The sequence below is a fragment of the Papaver somniferum genome, chromosome 10 (genome assembly GCF_003573695.1).
Source record: "Papaver somniferum cultivar HN1 chromosome 10, ASM357369v1, whole genome shotgun sequence".
Classification (NCBI taxonomy): domain Eukaryota; kingdom Viridiplantae; phylum Streptophyta; class Magnoliopsida; order Ranunculales; family Papaveraceae; genus Papaver; species Papaver somniferum.
In genome coordinates, this window is record NC_039367.1 from 52288224 (window position 1) to 52305363 (window position 17140).

Consider the following 17140-nt stretch of genomic DNA (forward strand, 5'->3'; position numbering starts at 1 on the left):
TTGTTTCAAAAAAAGCAAGATGGCTCGCTTCGTATGTGTGTTGACTATAAGGATTTGAATAAGCTAACTGTGAAGAATAAGTACCCAAGTACGCTAGTGGACGTCTTGATCGATAGATTATCTAAGGCTAAGTTCTTCACTAAGTTGGATTTGCGCTCAGGTTATTACCAAGTGCGCATAGCAGAAGGAGATGAACCAAAGACTGCAATGGTAACCAGGTATGTCTCATATGAGTACCGTGTAATACCATTCAGCTTGATGAATGCTCCTGCAACCTTTTGCAACCTGATGAATAATGTGTTTGCTGAGTATATTGACCGCTTTGTATTAATATACTTGGACGACATAGATATTTACAGTGAGACTTTGGAAGAGCATGCGATGCATCTTCACAAAGTGTTTGCAAAGCTTAAGGAGGCAAGTTTGTATGTGAATAAGGAAAAGTGTGAGTTTGTCCAGACCACAATAACTTTCCTTGGCCATGTGATATCGCAAGTGTGCGTGCATATGGACCATAAAAAGGTAGATGCCATTATGGATTGGCCTGAGCCAAAAAAGTTAGGAGAACTTCGTCCTTTCTTGGGTTTGACTAACTATTACCGGCGCTTTATAGTTGGCTATTCGAAGAAAGTAGCTCCTTTGACAGATTTGTAAAGGAAGGACAAATCATGGGCATGGACTGACGAGTGTCAATGGTCATTCGATGCATTAAAGGATGCGGTCTCGATAGAATCAATTCTCCGCTTGCCTAGCTTCGATATATTATTTGAAGTGCACATTGATACTTCAGACATGGCTCTAGGTGGAGTCTTGGTGCAAGATGGCCATCCGGAAGCTTATGAGAGTCATAAGCTTAATGATGCTGAAGGGAGGTACACCGTGTATGAGAAAAATATGTTGGCAATAATACATTTCCTAAGAACATGGCGTCATTATCTCTTGGGAACTATTTTCATCATAAATACATAAAATATTGCCATTACGTTCTTTACCATCCATAAAAAACTTTCGCCAAAAAAAGCAAGGTGGATTGACTTTTTTAGCGATTTCGACTATAATTTCGAACATAAGCCAGGAAGGATTAATTCGGTACTAGATGCATTGAGCATGAAGTTTGTATCATAATATGTTGCAGCACTGACCACGATTGAGGCCGAGTTGTTTTCTCGAATCAAAGAAAAAACGAAGAATGATCAGGCACGTGTGCGCCTGACTAAGCAGATCTGTGATGGAATTGTTCGTCGATATTGGATAGGTGATGGAGTCATCTATGCCAAAGGAAGAAGAATTTATGTACCTAATTCAGGTGTATTGAGAATAGAACTCTTGCTAGAGAAGCATGATTCCATTTGGGATGGTCATCCAGGCATGGAACAGACACATGCTTTGATAAATCGCTCTTATTACTGACCTAAGATTGGAGAAGATGTTGAGTTGTATGCGAAGACATGCTTAGTGTGTCAACTGGATAAGACGTAATGGCGGAATATAGCAGGATTGCTACAGCCTTTGTCGATTCCATACAATCCATGGCATTGCTTGTCGATGGACTTCATAAATGGGTTGCCGAAGGTGCAAGGCTTTAGATCGATAGTGGTCGTCGTTGATCGTTTTTTCAAAGTATGCTACATTCATTCCCTGTCCCCATTGTTGTAATGTAGACATTGTAGCGGATCTGTTCTTCAAGAATATAGTGAAGTATTTGAGACTTCCTCAAGATATTGTGAATGAAGCTCGATAATGGTCGTCGTTGATCGCTTTTTCAAAGTATGCTACATTCATTCCCTGTCCCTATTCTTGTAATGTAGACATTGAAGCGGATCTGTTTTTCAAGAATATAGTGAAGTATTTGGGACTTCCTCAGGAAATTGTGAGCGATAGAGACTCACGGTTTACAGGAAGATTTTGGACTGCCTTGTTCGGATTGCTTAGATCTGAACTAATCTACTAGAAATCATACCCAAACCGATTGTCATACGGAGAGGATAAATGCGTTGTTAAAAGAGTATTTGTGTCACTATGTGACTGCAAGCCAGGAAATTGGGTGTCGTTAATAGATACTGCCCAATTTTGTTACCATTTGCACAAGATTTCATCAACGGGGTTGAGTCCTTTTGAGTTAGCAACATGATATAAACCATTAACCCCTCATGAGGTGCCAAAGGCTAAGAAGCAAGGCTCTCGTCCAGCAACATATCCCTATGCAAGGTCTAAAACGGAAATGACTAAGCAAGCGCGTGATAATAAAATGCGGGGGTACCAAAATACACCACCAACTTTTCTCTTAGGCAACCTGTATGGACTAAACTCAATTACAATTCCGAGAGTTGCTCTCAATAATGAATTATAAAAAGAGTTTGTATATTTCTCTCTCACAATCAATATGTAAACAGAGACAAGTCCGTGAACCTGATTATACCGTGAGAGTACTTAGACAATTCCAAAGATCGATAACCTAGATCAATCAAGTTGTATCCAAGAATTATGATGGACATATCTACTTTGATTTACAACCTGTGATATTTCAATTATACAGATAAACAATATAATGCGGAAAAATAAATAACACAGACACCAGAAATTTTGTTCACGAGGAAACCACAAATGCAGAATAACCCCGGGAACCTTGTCCAGATTTGAACACCAAATTTTATTAAGCCGCTACAGACTCTATCCTAATATCAAAACTTCGGACTGAAATATAGTTGAGACCGTATCTACCGTCACAACTATTCAGTTACAGTCGCGCTCCTTACGCAGTTACGCCTCTTGAATCTCGCAAGACTCTATGCAATTGATTCCCTTAGCTAACGTCCTTTACATCCTAAGAGTTGCTGCAACTAAATTGAAGACTTTAAACCAATATGCCTCCCATATATAAGCCTATATGTGATTTCCGTTTTGATCAAAGTCTAGCAAACCTCAAAATCTGGTATTTACGACTCTCGAAGAGCAGCCTATATTATTATTCACCTTACAAGTAATTCCTATTCCGATTTCAATTAAGAATCTTTATAGAGGAATATACTAGTGGAATCACAAAGCCCGAGACAAAGAAACTTTGCGATTTCTATCTATATTTCCTGATCGGAGTGAGACTCAACAATCAGTAGCAAGATCAGGATACACAAACTATCAAGATAAATATAATTGGACCTCGCTTCATGAATCCCTAGGTGAAGTCTTTTTAGTCGCTAAACCTAAAAAGGTTTAAAGGAGAGGACGACTCTAGTTTATAACTAAGACACACAAGAATAATGTCGGGGATTAAAAGATCTCAGTTGCTTGAGGTTCTTCTTATATAGACTTTCAAAATAAATGTTGCTTTAGATTTAAGCTAAGGTAGCTTTGGAATCAAGCAATCAATATCCACCGTTAGACGAATCTTTGTTTTGAGATTAACACAACAAAATATACACTCTGGTTAGAATGGACCATAACCGAACCATGTACAATGACTTGTTTATGAAAGGTTAGCCGAAACTAGCCAGACAGACTATAAGCTTAATCATTTTCATATAACACTTTAAGACTTTAATCTTGAGTCACAAACATAGGTTAATATGATCAAGTATGTCTAGATGTGTTTTTATAGAGAGTTGTTCAAATGTCGATTATCTCATAGAAATAATTCTGATGCATCTGAAAATATTCGATAGTGTAAGTACATGTACTTGGTGCGTGTACCTACATCCAGTTCGTGAGTTATTTTTTCATGGTACGTGTACCGGGTTTGGATACCCTTAAGATAAAAAAGAGTTCAGGAGTTCACATAACTTTTTAGGTATGCATACTAGGTATGTATACCAACCTGAGTTCACGAGTGACATAACTTTTTGGGTTTGTATACCGGGTATGTGTTTCATCCTGAGTTCATGAGTGACAGAAATTTTTGGGTTTGCATACCGGTCTTGTGTACCGGAATATCGTTGTCAAACTATATCTATGCTGGTACGTGTACTAGGTACAAGTACTGGGGCTCCGGACTATAACAGTTTTGCCAGTATGTAAGCTGGTACATGTACTTTACTGTATCTAGATTTATAATAGTTTTATATCTCTCTAATAATCAAATTGAAACATTCTCAAATAACGTCAATGACACATATCACTATTCCAGGCTATTTTCAAATGATAATCTTGAATCATAATTTAGGTCATAAATAAATTATTTTTAACCAAATTCATCAAGTATGAACAAATGTTCTTAAGCTTAGTCAACATATTTCGAAAATAACTAATCAAGATAATCTTGATTCGAAATTTTTGTTGTGCATGTATAGTCTTTTTTAGTCATGCGACATAGTCTCACAGATAGAAAGGTGAAAACTTGAGTAATATGTGGTTCAGTCTTCAATTACCTTTTGTTGATGAAGTTCTCCAAAAGCTTCGGTCGATCTTCACCTTCAAACGGTAGAACGCAGTGATGTCTGGTACTCAACTACACACTTCTATCCTAATCCGAGACTTAACTAAATGTAGGATAGAAACCAAGATATAGTTTTGATCAACTAAATTTGATTACAAGCTTGAGATACCAACACGTGTGAGTTCGACCGAGCAATGCTCTAACAAGAAGGATGAAGAAGTATGCGGATTTACGTCACAGAGATGTGGAATTTGAGGTGGGAGATATGGTTTCGGTTAAGCTAACGCCCCAATTTTGGAAGAAGATTTATAGCAAGACAGTGCATTGAGGCATAAATCCAAGATATGGTGGTTCTTTTGAAGTGTTGGAAATATTTGGTAAGGTGGTTTACTCTTTTTGCCGGAACGATTTAAAGTGTATCCCACTTTTCATGTCAGCTTCTTGAAAAAGTACCATCCTGATTTGCTAGACACTTAGAGACAACAAGCGAAGCGTGCACCACCAGTAGTCAGATCAAAATTCGACAAGCAAGTAGAGAGCATACTCGATGATTGGGTTGAGAAGCAAAGCAAGAAGAATACGAGAACTTATTATTTGGTAAAGTGGCATGGTTTACCAGACTCCGAAGCTTATTGGGATAAGGATACTACATTGTGGAAATTTGAAGAACAAATTCAGACTTATCTACAACAAAAAGAATCAAATAGCGTGTCGAGTTCAGCTGGTGGGGGAGGTCTATGACCGGTCGGTCAAGCAGCCTAGTAATAAAGCGCTAAGATGGCGCGATACTTGCAACATGGCATATGCCAAAGATACATGGTGCATCAGGAGTTGCAAGATAGGTCAAGGCATGGGCCAAACATGGTTTTGACATAGCCAAAGATGCGAGATTAGCATCAAGAGGTGCCAAAAGAGTTTGGCACATAACATGTGTGCATGAGGCATGCAGTTCTGCAAGCAAGACTTGCATTAGCACACTTGCATCATTGGGGGAATAATGCACATTTATGATGGTCGTACTTTGGCTGGCTTAAGCTATCGTGGCGCAATAAGGCTAGATGACATGTGTCAGGCACATGTCCTTGGCAGTTACAAGTTGGTTACACGAGTTAGTATTTGCTTTATGCTTTCTAAAAGGCTAGGAACTTCCTCTAAGGATTTAGGAAAGAAGTTAGGCCAGTTGGCACGGTTGGCCAACTGCCTTGCGTAAAGTAAATCTGTAAATCTTTAATATGGGTTGAATAGAGTTTTAGCCAAGAAGTGAATAAATTGGCTAAGGCCGAGTTAGCTGAAACTATGCCGTGGAGTATAGTGTCATCGTCAAGGTTAGCTGTTGCATTTGGATAGTTTGAACCTTGTGACACCAAGTACTATAGGGAGCATTTTGGCTTGGTTATCCCCATATCCAGACCCAACTACAATAGGTTATCCCTTGGCTAGAATGTACGGATTTAAAAAGCCTTGATCAGTGACGGACACACATATTAGTAACACACATAGGGAGCATTAGCCAAAGAATATGTGACGGGAACTCAATTTCCATGATAACATTTGCACAATAGCAGTAGAATTTTCGGATACATTTTTGCTCGGATTTTGATGGGTACCGAGCATTCGTCATCATTTTCAATTTAATTTATACTTTTTTTCCCCAATTTATTTCCTATTTTTTACATTTTCTCTTTTTCCTATTAAATTTTCTAATTTTTCTCAATATTCTTCTTTAAAAATAATTAAAATATTTTGGATAAAAATCAAAAACACGACGAATTGCTTCAAAAAAATAATAATAAAGAAAACACGACGAATACCGAGTTTTCTTATCTCAATATTTGAATTTCCGTCATAGGGGATGCGTTTTTAGGGCTCTTGGCTTGGCTAGTTTATAGCCATGGCATAAAGAATTGGAGAACCATAGTGCTTGGCTAGATTATAGTGAGCCTATCAACACTTTTCTTTAGCTTCCTCTAAAAAATGATTGATATTTTCTTTTGATGGGACACTAGAGACTAGAGACAATAATTAGTAGCACTAAGCGACAGGCAGTCGAACGTGGCGCACCGTCACCGCAACAAACTATGATTCGACAACACAATGGCATATCCCATGGAATAATGTTAATAGGAGGGAAACAATCAATGGTCGAGGGGAGTGAAAGATAATGGGGAGGGAATTAGACTATTATGGCTATGGGAGAGATATTGACGGTATATATGCAAGTACTTGCAGCACCCACATATCTCATATACAAATTGTATAACGCTCTAGTCACCGTCAAAGACTGGTCATACGCAGTAGATTCTCAATAATTTGTCACAAATCTATGTCAAAAAGCAGTATTTGCTACTAAAAGAAGACGGTAGGTAATAAGCCTTGCAGTGTCATGTTTTACAGTTACTTACAACTCTTTGAAGTCTAAATGAACTTCTCTTCCCTTCATCAAACGCTCCCTCCTTTTCTTGATTTCTGATAATAGAATTTGATCAAAATTCTTAAGGCTGATTTATTTTTATTTTTGGCGCCAAAGTGATGAAAATTGAGAAGCTATTAATGGGGAGATTCATTGAAGAAGTGATTTTAGAAGATGAAGAAGAGTTTGCAGTTGATAAGAAAATTATTGTCAGTAGACAAGAGGTAGAGAGACAAAATGAAGTAAGAAAAGAAGAAGAAGAAGATATGTTTGTTCCGCCTTTGAATTTCTCTATGGTGGATAATGGGGTATTTAGGTCTGGTTTCCCTGGTGTATCCAATTTCACTTTCTTGGAAACCCTTGGATTACGTTCTATAATGTAAGTATTAATTATTTAAATTTCTAGAGTGAATTATCATTTTGTACATTTTTGGAGAATTTGGTGAAATATGCAACTAAGGGTTCTTTTTGTTTCATGATTGGTGCAGATATTTATGTCCGGAACCCTATCCGGCGGCGAACAGTGAATTTCTCAAGTCGAATGGCATTCGGCTTTTCCAATTTCCGATCGAAGGAAACAAGGTATGGTTTTTACACCAAACTGGATCAGAATTTAATTAGAATTACTATACCTCAAATGTTTATTTACTTGAAACTAGAAGTTAAAAAAAAAATCCATTAAAATGAAAAAAAGAAGAACAAACATATCAATGGGGATGTTAGATAATGTAATTTGTCCTCAAACATATTTATGTGATTAGGTGATGCCTGAAACCGATATTGTTTACTTTCCCGTTTCACCAGAACACTGAGATTGTGTTCTGCCTATTTTTGAGCTTCCGATGAGACTTTTGTTGCTAAACTATAACCTATTACTAGCCTCTGCATTCATATTTCCACTGTCAACTTGTTGAGGTTTACTTCCATTCTGTAAATGTTTGCATTACGTGAACAAATACAACTCCTTGGAAACTTTTGACTTTGAGTAGCTTTATGTACTTTAACGTACTTCCAGTCTTTAGGTGGTTTCGGGGTCTAGAATTGGACCTTTCTTGTGAAATTTGTTTTTCCTTCATTAGCTTCTTCATACTTCTCACCTTAATCATATCATCTGGGATTCTTTTGTGAGCTATGACTGGTACTAGCAACCACAATTAGAAACTCTAATAGGTGAATGTCTGGTCATACAGACTTCTTAAACATTCATAGTGGAATCCCCTACAGTTTTCAACTTGTATTACTTTAATATTGTGCATCATTTACCTTATGTGTATCCACTACATTGTCTATCCAATTGGTGCACATAAGAAAAATGATCAATGTTTTTATGCTCTATGAACCAGTCATTATCCAGTAGTTTGGTGTCAACAGTATATATTGTTTTTGTCTTTCGAGTAAAATATCTCCGTATCTGCCACCTCCTATATATCTTCTATCATGATTTTATTAGGTAGGATATGTGTGTTATGGTAGAATACTCTCTGATTCTTTACAGTGCCCTGTAGTCCCCTATGTCTTGAGTTTTTTGGCGGCACTTAAATTTTGTTTCCTAAACTGATGTTTTAGCAGTTATTAGAGCTTGAAGGGTATATCAGTTTGTTGACTTTTAAAGATCATTTAAGCGTTTAAAGTTCAGATCTATATTCCTCACAGTGCAAATTTTGTGCTTCATTTTTTTTCTCTTTAGACAACTATTTGGAGTTCGATTGATGGTGCATCCATCATCTTTCAATCCTGACCTTGAATCGGTCTCGAAGTCTCCCAGTCTTGGGTGAGCTATTAGATCTTGTCAGCTAATTAGATGCTGAAGATTTGCCTAGATGTTGTTTACATAAAAGGCAATATCTCTGGTATCAGAGAGCCCGCGTCAACTTGTCTTGGTAACTCATGTCTTTAAGAGGTAGTTTTGGTATGCTGTAATCCTCTTAATTCCATAAGCTCTCTAGTTAGATTAAGTATCAAACTGGTGAATCAGCAGTTCTGCTTTTTATGTCTGTGCTCGTCTCCAACAGCAACTTCAAAGTCATTCAAACTACAAGATTAGTTTAGGGGTTTACCTTGGAACTCATCTATTCTTTTATTAGCTGACATCATAGAGTTGTAGATAAGTTCTCTTCTATTTGTTCTTCAGTTGTGATGCTACATTAAGTGCGAAGTAATGTGATTCTAAAGAATTAAAGAAATGCCTCCTCTGTGTACCATCAATCCTTCAACCGCCATGTTGACACCCTTCCTAACTTGTGCTTTGTGAACTTATTAATCACTATCATTCTGTGGCCTGATCTTAACAACTTCCCTACTGACGTTATCTGATTTTGATATGTCATTGTTCATCTTCTTTTTTATTCTTGTCTATCTTTCATTTTGGTTGAATTGTTAGTACTAGTTAACACACTGAATCTTAGATAATCCTATTGGGAATGTAACTGTAATAAAGCATCTTCATGGTCACCCAGCTCTTTTTAAGTGAGTTTAAGTGAGTTAAGGATCCAGAGCTAAATATATCTTTTGAAGTCTAATATGCAGTATGCACACAATGACAAGAGAGTTTGAGTGTTGGTATACTTGAGAGATGTATCAATCAAACATGATATGTATGATCTTCTAGTTGCGGAGTGATGTTTCACAAAGACTAATTATACATTTGCAACACATCTCTAATTTTTTAGTTACTTTGTGGATTGGATTAACAATGGAGATTATTATTGCGTGCAGGAGTGTTGTGCGAACATTCCAGAGGATACAATTCGTGAGGCACTTAAAATTGTACTGGGTAATATATACAATCACATTCAGAAATGGAATGCGTCAAAATCTTTGTATTACCTTGTGCAGTGATTGTGATTCAGAGACCTTCTAAGCATGCCTATGGAGTTGAGTTTCTAATATCCCTATTGTTTGTAATGCAGATGTTAGGAATCACCCACTGCTAATTCATTGCAAACGAGGGAAAGTACGTGTCAGATTCATAATTTCTTTGCTTTAGATAACATGCCACTTTTAAATCCTTGGCGAATCTATAAATCCTTTCCTTATTGCAGCACCGGACTGGTTGTCTTGTTGGTTGCTTAAGAAAATCACAAAGATGGTGTTTGTCATCTGTGTTTGACGAATACAGAAGGTTTGCTGCTGCTAAGGCTAGGATTACAGATCAGAGGTTTATGGAGAAGTTTGATGCTACTAATTTGAATCACTTGTCATTTTCATTATCATGTTCAAAGAAGTAGTCACTTGTCATTACCATCCAGAGGGCTTAACAATCCTTTCAACTGCAATGAAAATCAGCGGGCATCAACATATTACTGATGCATCCACTCCGGCTTTCCTCTTTTACTGCTTTATCAGTGGCAGTGGCTAATAATTAAGCGTATGTAGCTGCAACTTGTACCGTTTATAATGGTATAAATGAGATGATTCATAAAGAATCTGTTGATTAATTTTGAGAATTTTGAGTATTTTAGAGGGATAAGTGACTTATTTACACTATCAAATTATTCAGATTTAGATAAAGGGGTCTGGTCTGAAGCATCAGAAGTTACATTTGCCTTCTGATGCTACTAATAATTTCATAACTTGCAACTCAGAATGTTCCATCCCCATCATTCAAAGCTACAAATTAACCCAAGTTCAAATACTACCTCCGGCAATGATACGTTCATGGCTGATAATTTCAACACATGTCAAATCATTCATTTTCGTCCAATCCAAACAGAGACCCAACAGAAAACAAAACAAATTAAACACATTTAGAGAGTACGTTGTCAAAATGTGGATCAGATTTTGAAGTGATCCTGGAGGAGAAATAAATATTAAACTTCACCTCTGAAATAAAAAGAAGAAGAAACCCTAAAAAACTTCGATTTGATTTGATTCAGGTGGTAAGAGTTAAATAAAATAGTTTTGGAAAATATAAAGAAAATGTTGAAGAGCAACAATCAGATCGTCAATCAATTAATGGACGCCTGAAACGATATTCTCACCAAATTTTTCTTCCTCCGTATCACACAGGGAGAGATTTATAGCTCTGACTGTACAAAGAAACGGAGGTTTTGAACAAAATCAAACTTATAATCAAAATACAAACATATCAAAATTATCAAAATCTAGAAAAACTGAGGGACTCGCTCTGAAGGGCGACAGACGGGAAAAATGAGAGAAGAAAAACCCTAAAATGGATGAGTGAAACAGTGGAGGTAGGTGAGAATCGTGAGATTGAAAGAGAGCATTCCTATTCAATTTATAGGCAGCGAAAACCCTTGTTTGCAACTTAGCCGCCGGCTAGCCCTAATATCTTTAGAAGTTTAGGTTACGAAACGAAACGAGGAGAAGGTTGCTTACTACGGGTAACACAGTACAGTTCACTGCTACCGGCGTATCTTTGTTTTTCGTTGCTGGGGTAACACAGTACAGTTCACTGCTACCGGCGTATCTTTGTTTTTCGTTGCTATGCACTTTCTTTGGAGCATCTCCAACGTAAGGTGCAAAAAATCCTAGCCGGTATTTTTATTTAGTCCTTTAATTTTTTCGTCAAACTGGGGTATACCCAGATTAATTGGGTATACCTAATGAGACAAAATCTGGATCATTTTGAAGTAAAACGAGCCACCCTTAATCATGTATTTTCTAAATGACTAATATACCCTTATTTAGTTAATACTAAAAAAATTGATTATTTAATTAATTGAGTTTAGATTAATTAATTAAGTAGATTAAAACTTTTGAAAGATTAAAACTATTGTCTCATGAGTTGAATCAATTGAGTATAATATGAATTTTGTGAAAACTTGGCACGGTCGACGATTGAAGAAAATGCCTAGTATCTATGGCCAGCAAGGTCTATGGATGAAGAATATGTCGACTATCTTTGGACGGCAAGGTCTGTGAATGAAGAAGATGTCGACTCTATATTTTTTGACACATAAGGGACTGTCGTAAATGCTTCACTAGTCGACATATAAATGTTTCCTAGGATGTCGGCTATCATATAGTCGGCATATAAATATTTCTTACATTGTCGGCTGAACAATAGTCGGCATGCAGATAATTACTAACATTGCCGGCTGTCCAATAGTCTGCATTGCAATCTTGCCGACCTTTTGTTATACCCAACAGAAATAGAATATGGGAAGATGTAATTCACTGTATTCATGCAATTTTGGTTACTACATTGATTGAAACATAAAATCTAACTCCTTGTCGTTGGAACAACGAATGCACTTAACATGTGCATCAAGTCTTTGGACCCCTAGGCGACCCTAGTGGACGAGTTATACTCTCGTGAGGGTTTACATAGAGATCTACCTCGGAGGAATCCCAGTCTGATCCACCCTCCATGAAATCCGTGGCATACTCCGGGATTTTGGATACCATGAATTGATAGCTTGCGTCGAATGCGAATGCTTCCCCCCTTTTCCTCCAAGTAGCGCGCTTTGACGACTTTATGCTACAAAAACAAAACACAAACTTACTTTGTTAGTACTGTTTAGTAGGAAGATCAAACAACATGGATCACGTAAAATAAACCACAAAAATACTTACATATTGTTCAATGGACAATCCAAAATGGCTAGCGTTCAAAATCCGTTTTTGGATAGCTAAAAAAGAAAGTATCGCATTTTCGATGACTAGGTGCCTATCATGGACTTGTTGAACACTTCTTCCATTAGGATTCCCAAACTCTTGCCTATATTTGTTGTATACCCTAACCCAAAAGGTTACGATATCCACCCTTACGGAGGACTGATTTCTAACCCGAGTTTCCGCATACCATGCTTTGGTGATGGATAAATCTTCATTTGAATCAAATAATGCCATTGTTGTATGTAGAGCTATTGGGTGAGTTAGATGGAGTATATGATGATATGAACTTTGGAGAGTATATGCAAATAGGTGTGTGTTGTTTTGTAGAGAGAACTAGTATATTTATAGTATGGTGCCCAAACTTGGCCGTTATGGTAGTCAACCAATGCAATTGTACTTGTCAAAATTTGAATTTTGAACTCGCCGACTGGGTTTTTGTTTCCAAAATATGCCGACTAACACACCGTTGGCAGGGTCGTAATTTTCTTACCCTGCAGGCTATAACAATTTTCAAACACAGGAGACTTCATATTCAACTGCATACCACATGCAAGGTATTTTTTTAATACAATGCCGACCAACAAACCGCCGACAGGGTCGTAATTTTCTTACCCTGCCGGCTATAACAATTTTCAAACACAGGAGACTTTATATTCAGCAGCATACCGCCGGCAAGGTATTTATTTAATACAATGCCGACTAACACACCGCCGACAGGGTCGTAATTTTCTTACCCTGCCGGCTATAACATTTTCAAACACAGGAGACTTCATATTCAGTTGCATACCGCCGGCAAGGTATGTATTTTCTTACCTTGCCGACCTTGATATCTTTCTTCTTCTGCTGCCAGGGCTGGCAGTCTGCCAGTTCACAACCTTGCGGGCCCTGGTTTAGTCGACACTGTAACTTAACAAATAGATAATTCAATACCCTTCCGGCGGAATGATTGAAACTTTACATAGCTGAACAAATCATTCATTCAACAACTAGAAATCCAACATTTTTTGTCCAAAATACGAAAACATGTCCCATAAACCTTAAAAAAAAATTGTCCAACCATTAACCTTAACATTTGTCTACGACAACATAAAGATTTAAACTAGGAATGCATTCATTCACCACCACGACCACGACCTCGTTTAGCATTTTCACGACCACCAGCAGTGCCACTACCACCACCGCGGGTACGAGCCCTCTTTTTGTTAGCATTCATCTTGGCTTGTGCTTCCCTCTTGGCTTGTGCTTCCCTCTTCAGTTCAGCATTAGCTTGCTCGAACAATTCGTCGGCATCCTCATTTTCAACATTGCTAGCATAGTCAATGTGCTTGGTTTGCTCTTCAATCGAAAAAGGCTCTCCCCTTTCTCTCGTGCAACACATCACCTTCATAAGGGTCTTCAAATGCTCCTTCTATTTTCAATTAAACAACAAACAATTAATAGAATGGTTCGATAATGTAATCTTAAAGTAATAAGAACAATTCTAAAATACTTACAAAGTTCTTAAGACTTGTTGCTGGGTCTTTCGGTGGCATCTTCCTCTTACGAGCCGCTTGTTCAACAATCTGTTCCTTAATCACAGCAGGACAAGCAAAACCCAAGTACCACGACATGTAATTTTCATGATCTTCATGACCTACGGTCACCTCGTCCAAAAGACTCGTATCGATTTTATGCTTTTGTCTTTTCTTCCAATGAGATGTACCTGGTGCTGGAGCGTAATGCACGCCAATACTTTTTTGGGACGTGGTGCACGATTCCCTTACCACTTTAAAGAACGGTTTATCACCGAGATAGGGTTCTTCTTGGATGTAACCCACTTTTCGCATTACCCGATGTGGATCGTACATTGAAAATCCATGGTGGTACAACAAGGGACCGTAGTAGAATGCAACATCATCTCTCCTTTGGATTAAACCTTCATTTATAGAAACTCGATACGGATCAAATATTACCTCATCCGCAGTCAATTTGTCTAAGGCGATTCGCATTTTAATAAGCTGCTGCGGCATATCCTTATCCTGAGCACCCTTAAAACTATATCTTTGTCCTCTTGGCTTATCAATCGCAAGCTTCTCATTCACTTTAACGTAGGGGTTTGCTTTCACTAAAGTAGGGAAGTGCTTATATATCCAAACCTATGCAAACACAAATTTTAGTAAGAATCTTACATTACGAGCATTTTGCAAATATAAATGATTTAGACAATAAAATTACCTGGAAGAGACATAGATTTCCGTTGACTTGTGCAGTGAGTTCCCTTGAAGACTTTGTCAACTCATTGTTCAAGAAGGCGACCAAAGCAGTACCCAAAGAATACTTATGCATCTGATCTAAGGGATGAATAGTTGAATATACTTGGCGTAGACCAAGCTTCCGGAACTATCGGGGAAGATACATTTTCCCAGGACGTATAGCAAATAAGCTGACGCGGTAGCATTGATTCGCACCAAGTCCACCCTTCCTTCCTTATCAGAGATTTTCTTAGTCCCAGAGAATGTGTCCCTCAACTTCTTCAGATTAAACTTCTTGCTTATATAACCATCCTTCATCACAAGCATATAATTCGTCTTAATATGATCCCAACCGAACAAATCTTTGGTCAATTCAAAGATCTCGTCCCTAAGTAATGCCATCGTCATATCCATCACTGATTGCTTTTCCCTCAATCTCGAGGCCTAGAATTTGATGAGAATCATCGGGAGTTATCGCCATCTCACCGAATGGGAATAACATTGTATTAGTCTCTCCGTAGAACCTCTCACATATTGCAGATACGGCAACTCTATCATACTCAACAATCGAACTCTCCACCGCAGGCCACAACTCGGATTTCTTGACAATCGCTTGCACCTTGTCACATTCCTTGTCAAGTGGCCATTTATTAATCACTGAACATGAAGCTTGGCGCCTCAAGAGACAGATGGCAAGCTTGTGATCCTAAATACCAAAAACACAAAATAAAAAGAAATACAAACAATTGAAGCAAATTTAAGATAGACACACTTAAATAAAAAACAATGACAGATTGAGATTACTTACGACAGATTTTGGATTTCACATGCCCATGAGTTTTTGTATCCAAAAAGAACATGCCCATCATTTTATGGGGTCCCCTTTAGAGCCTCACCTGGTTTCAGTTTAACCTTCAAGTGAAAGGGAGGCATGTGGGAATCAGCTGGTTTAGTGATAACCCTCTTCTTCTTTCCGGTTTCAGTTGTAGTTGCAGCTTGGGTTTGTTGATCATTAGCTTGAGTTTGTTCTCCACCTTATCCACCTTCTTCTTCCTCTTCCTCTTCAACAATTTCATCTTCTCTATCCTTATCTTTATCTCCATTACCATAATTATCATCATCATTACCATTACGAACTAACGCAACAGACTTATTCCCAGCAACATAAGAGTCAAGATTATTACTATTGTCTATGAGTAAAGGTCTAACAAGAAACATCCCATTATATACCGAATGGATCTGGTTAAACTGTTTTTGTTCAGCCATATGATAAAAATGCTTACATATGCACTAAAACCTGAGAATTGGATTCATCGATAAATTGGCGATTATACCCTATATAATACCTTCAGTAGTATGACAACGAGGTCTTTTTCTTCTTCAGCCTCCATTGTAGAAGAAAAAGAAGAATGAAAGAAAATGATATCTTATGCTTACATCCATGATTTACTCTTCATATATTTAAGGGAAAATGAGATTTTTTTTTGTAGACGATTATAATGATTATAAGATTGTTTTATATAAAAAAAACTCTAAGAGTTTTGTGAAGATACAAAGTTTAAGGTTCTTAAGCTTTTAAGAAAATGCAATTTGCGTAATGCGTGGATACCATATACAATTTATGGTAGTTAATAAATCTTCAATCCATATTTAGATTTAAGACACATCATAGAAATAATTATATATCCGTAAATATTAAACCAAGTTTCAGAAATGATATAATCTTTTTAAAGTATAGATAATTTTAGAATTCTGTATATACGAACCTTCAAGTTCTTTTTTAGTAAAATTTTCATCTAAAATAGTTGTCATTATAGATTGTTCTTCGCTCTTCAGGAACAGACATCTTTTACAAGCTTTAGAACAACAAACATTTACGTGAGTTACATGTTGACACATAATTTTACACTTAAAGGTCAAATTCATTAAACTAAAATGTCATCAAATCATGTTGAACAATATAAGTTAGTCTTGCAAAAATAAAGTCCATTGGACTCATAATAATAAGAAACACCCAAAAAGTTAGCACAATTCTTTTACCTATTATATCTTGCAAAGCTAAAATACAGTCGAACCTCGATAAATGAATACCCTCGGAACTAGAAAAAATAGTCGTTTAGCGAGGTTATTTATTTACTCATTTAGCGAGTATTTTTACTTGTTGTTTTCTTGTTAAATGCTACAGTTTATAATGTACGCTATAGATATATGATGGATGTCGAACACCTTTTGAACTATTCTAACGAGAATGATGCAGTTATGGAATCACCTGTAGACGATGGAATTATTGAGTCCGTGATAAATTATGAGAATTATCCTGAACGCAATGATAATAACGTCATTCCAAATGTGCCATCAAAAAAGGTCTTTCAAACTGTAGTAGCAAAATAAAATACAACACGAACAAAATATTTCTGAAGTTATGCAAGCTATATAAAATATTAAGGATAAGATCCATTTTGGTTTTGATAGAAGGAAAAATAATTAACTTTAAATACATTATTTTAAAAAGAAATCACTTCTTATACTAGAGAAGGGGATATGGAATGA

General features: G+C 37.1%; 1 protein-coding gene and 1 non-coding gene across 3 annotated transcripts; one reads left to right on the plus strand and one right to left on the minus strand.

Moving 5' to 3' along the window:
- Window positions 1-6555: 6555 nt before the first annotated feature.
- LOC113317195 (tyrosine-protein phosphatase DSP1-like) lies at window positions 6556-10270 on the plus strand. Of its 2 annotated transcripts, XM_026565332.1 has the most exons (6): window positions 6556-6728; window positions 6897-7158; window positions 7268-7361; window positions 9495-9552; window positions 9689-9732; window positions 9821-10270. In XM_026565332.1, the coding sequence occupies exons 2-6, from the start codon at window positions 6899-6901 to the stop codon at window positions 10004-10006; spliced, it is 642 nt and encodes a 213-aa protein (XP_026421117.1). In that variant the 5' UTR covers window positions 6556-6728; window positions 6897-6898; the 3' UTR covers window positions 10007-10270. The 2 variants fall into 2 exon arrangements, with proteins under 2 accessions (XP_026421117.1, XP_026421116.1); XM_026565331.1 differs by lacking the exon at window positions 6556-6728 and having other exon boundaries at window positions 6740-7158.
- Window positions 10271-10697: 427 nt separating this feature from the next.
- LOC113319873 lies at window positions 10698-10815 on the minus strand. The gene has a single exon (XR_003345849.1). It is a non-coding gene; the product is annotated as a small nucleolar RNA snoR111 (small nucleolar RNA).
- Window positions 10816-17140: the final 6325 nt, after the last annotated feature.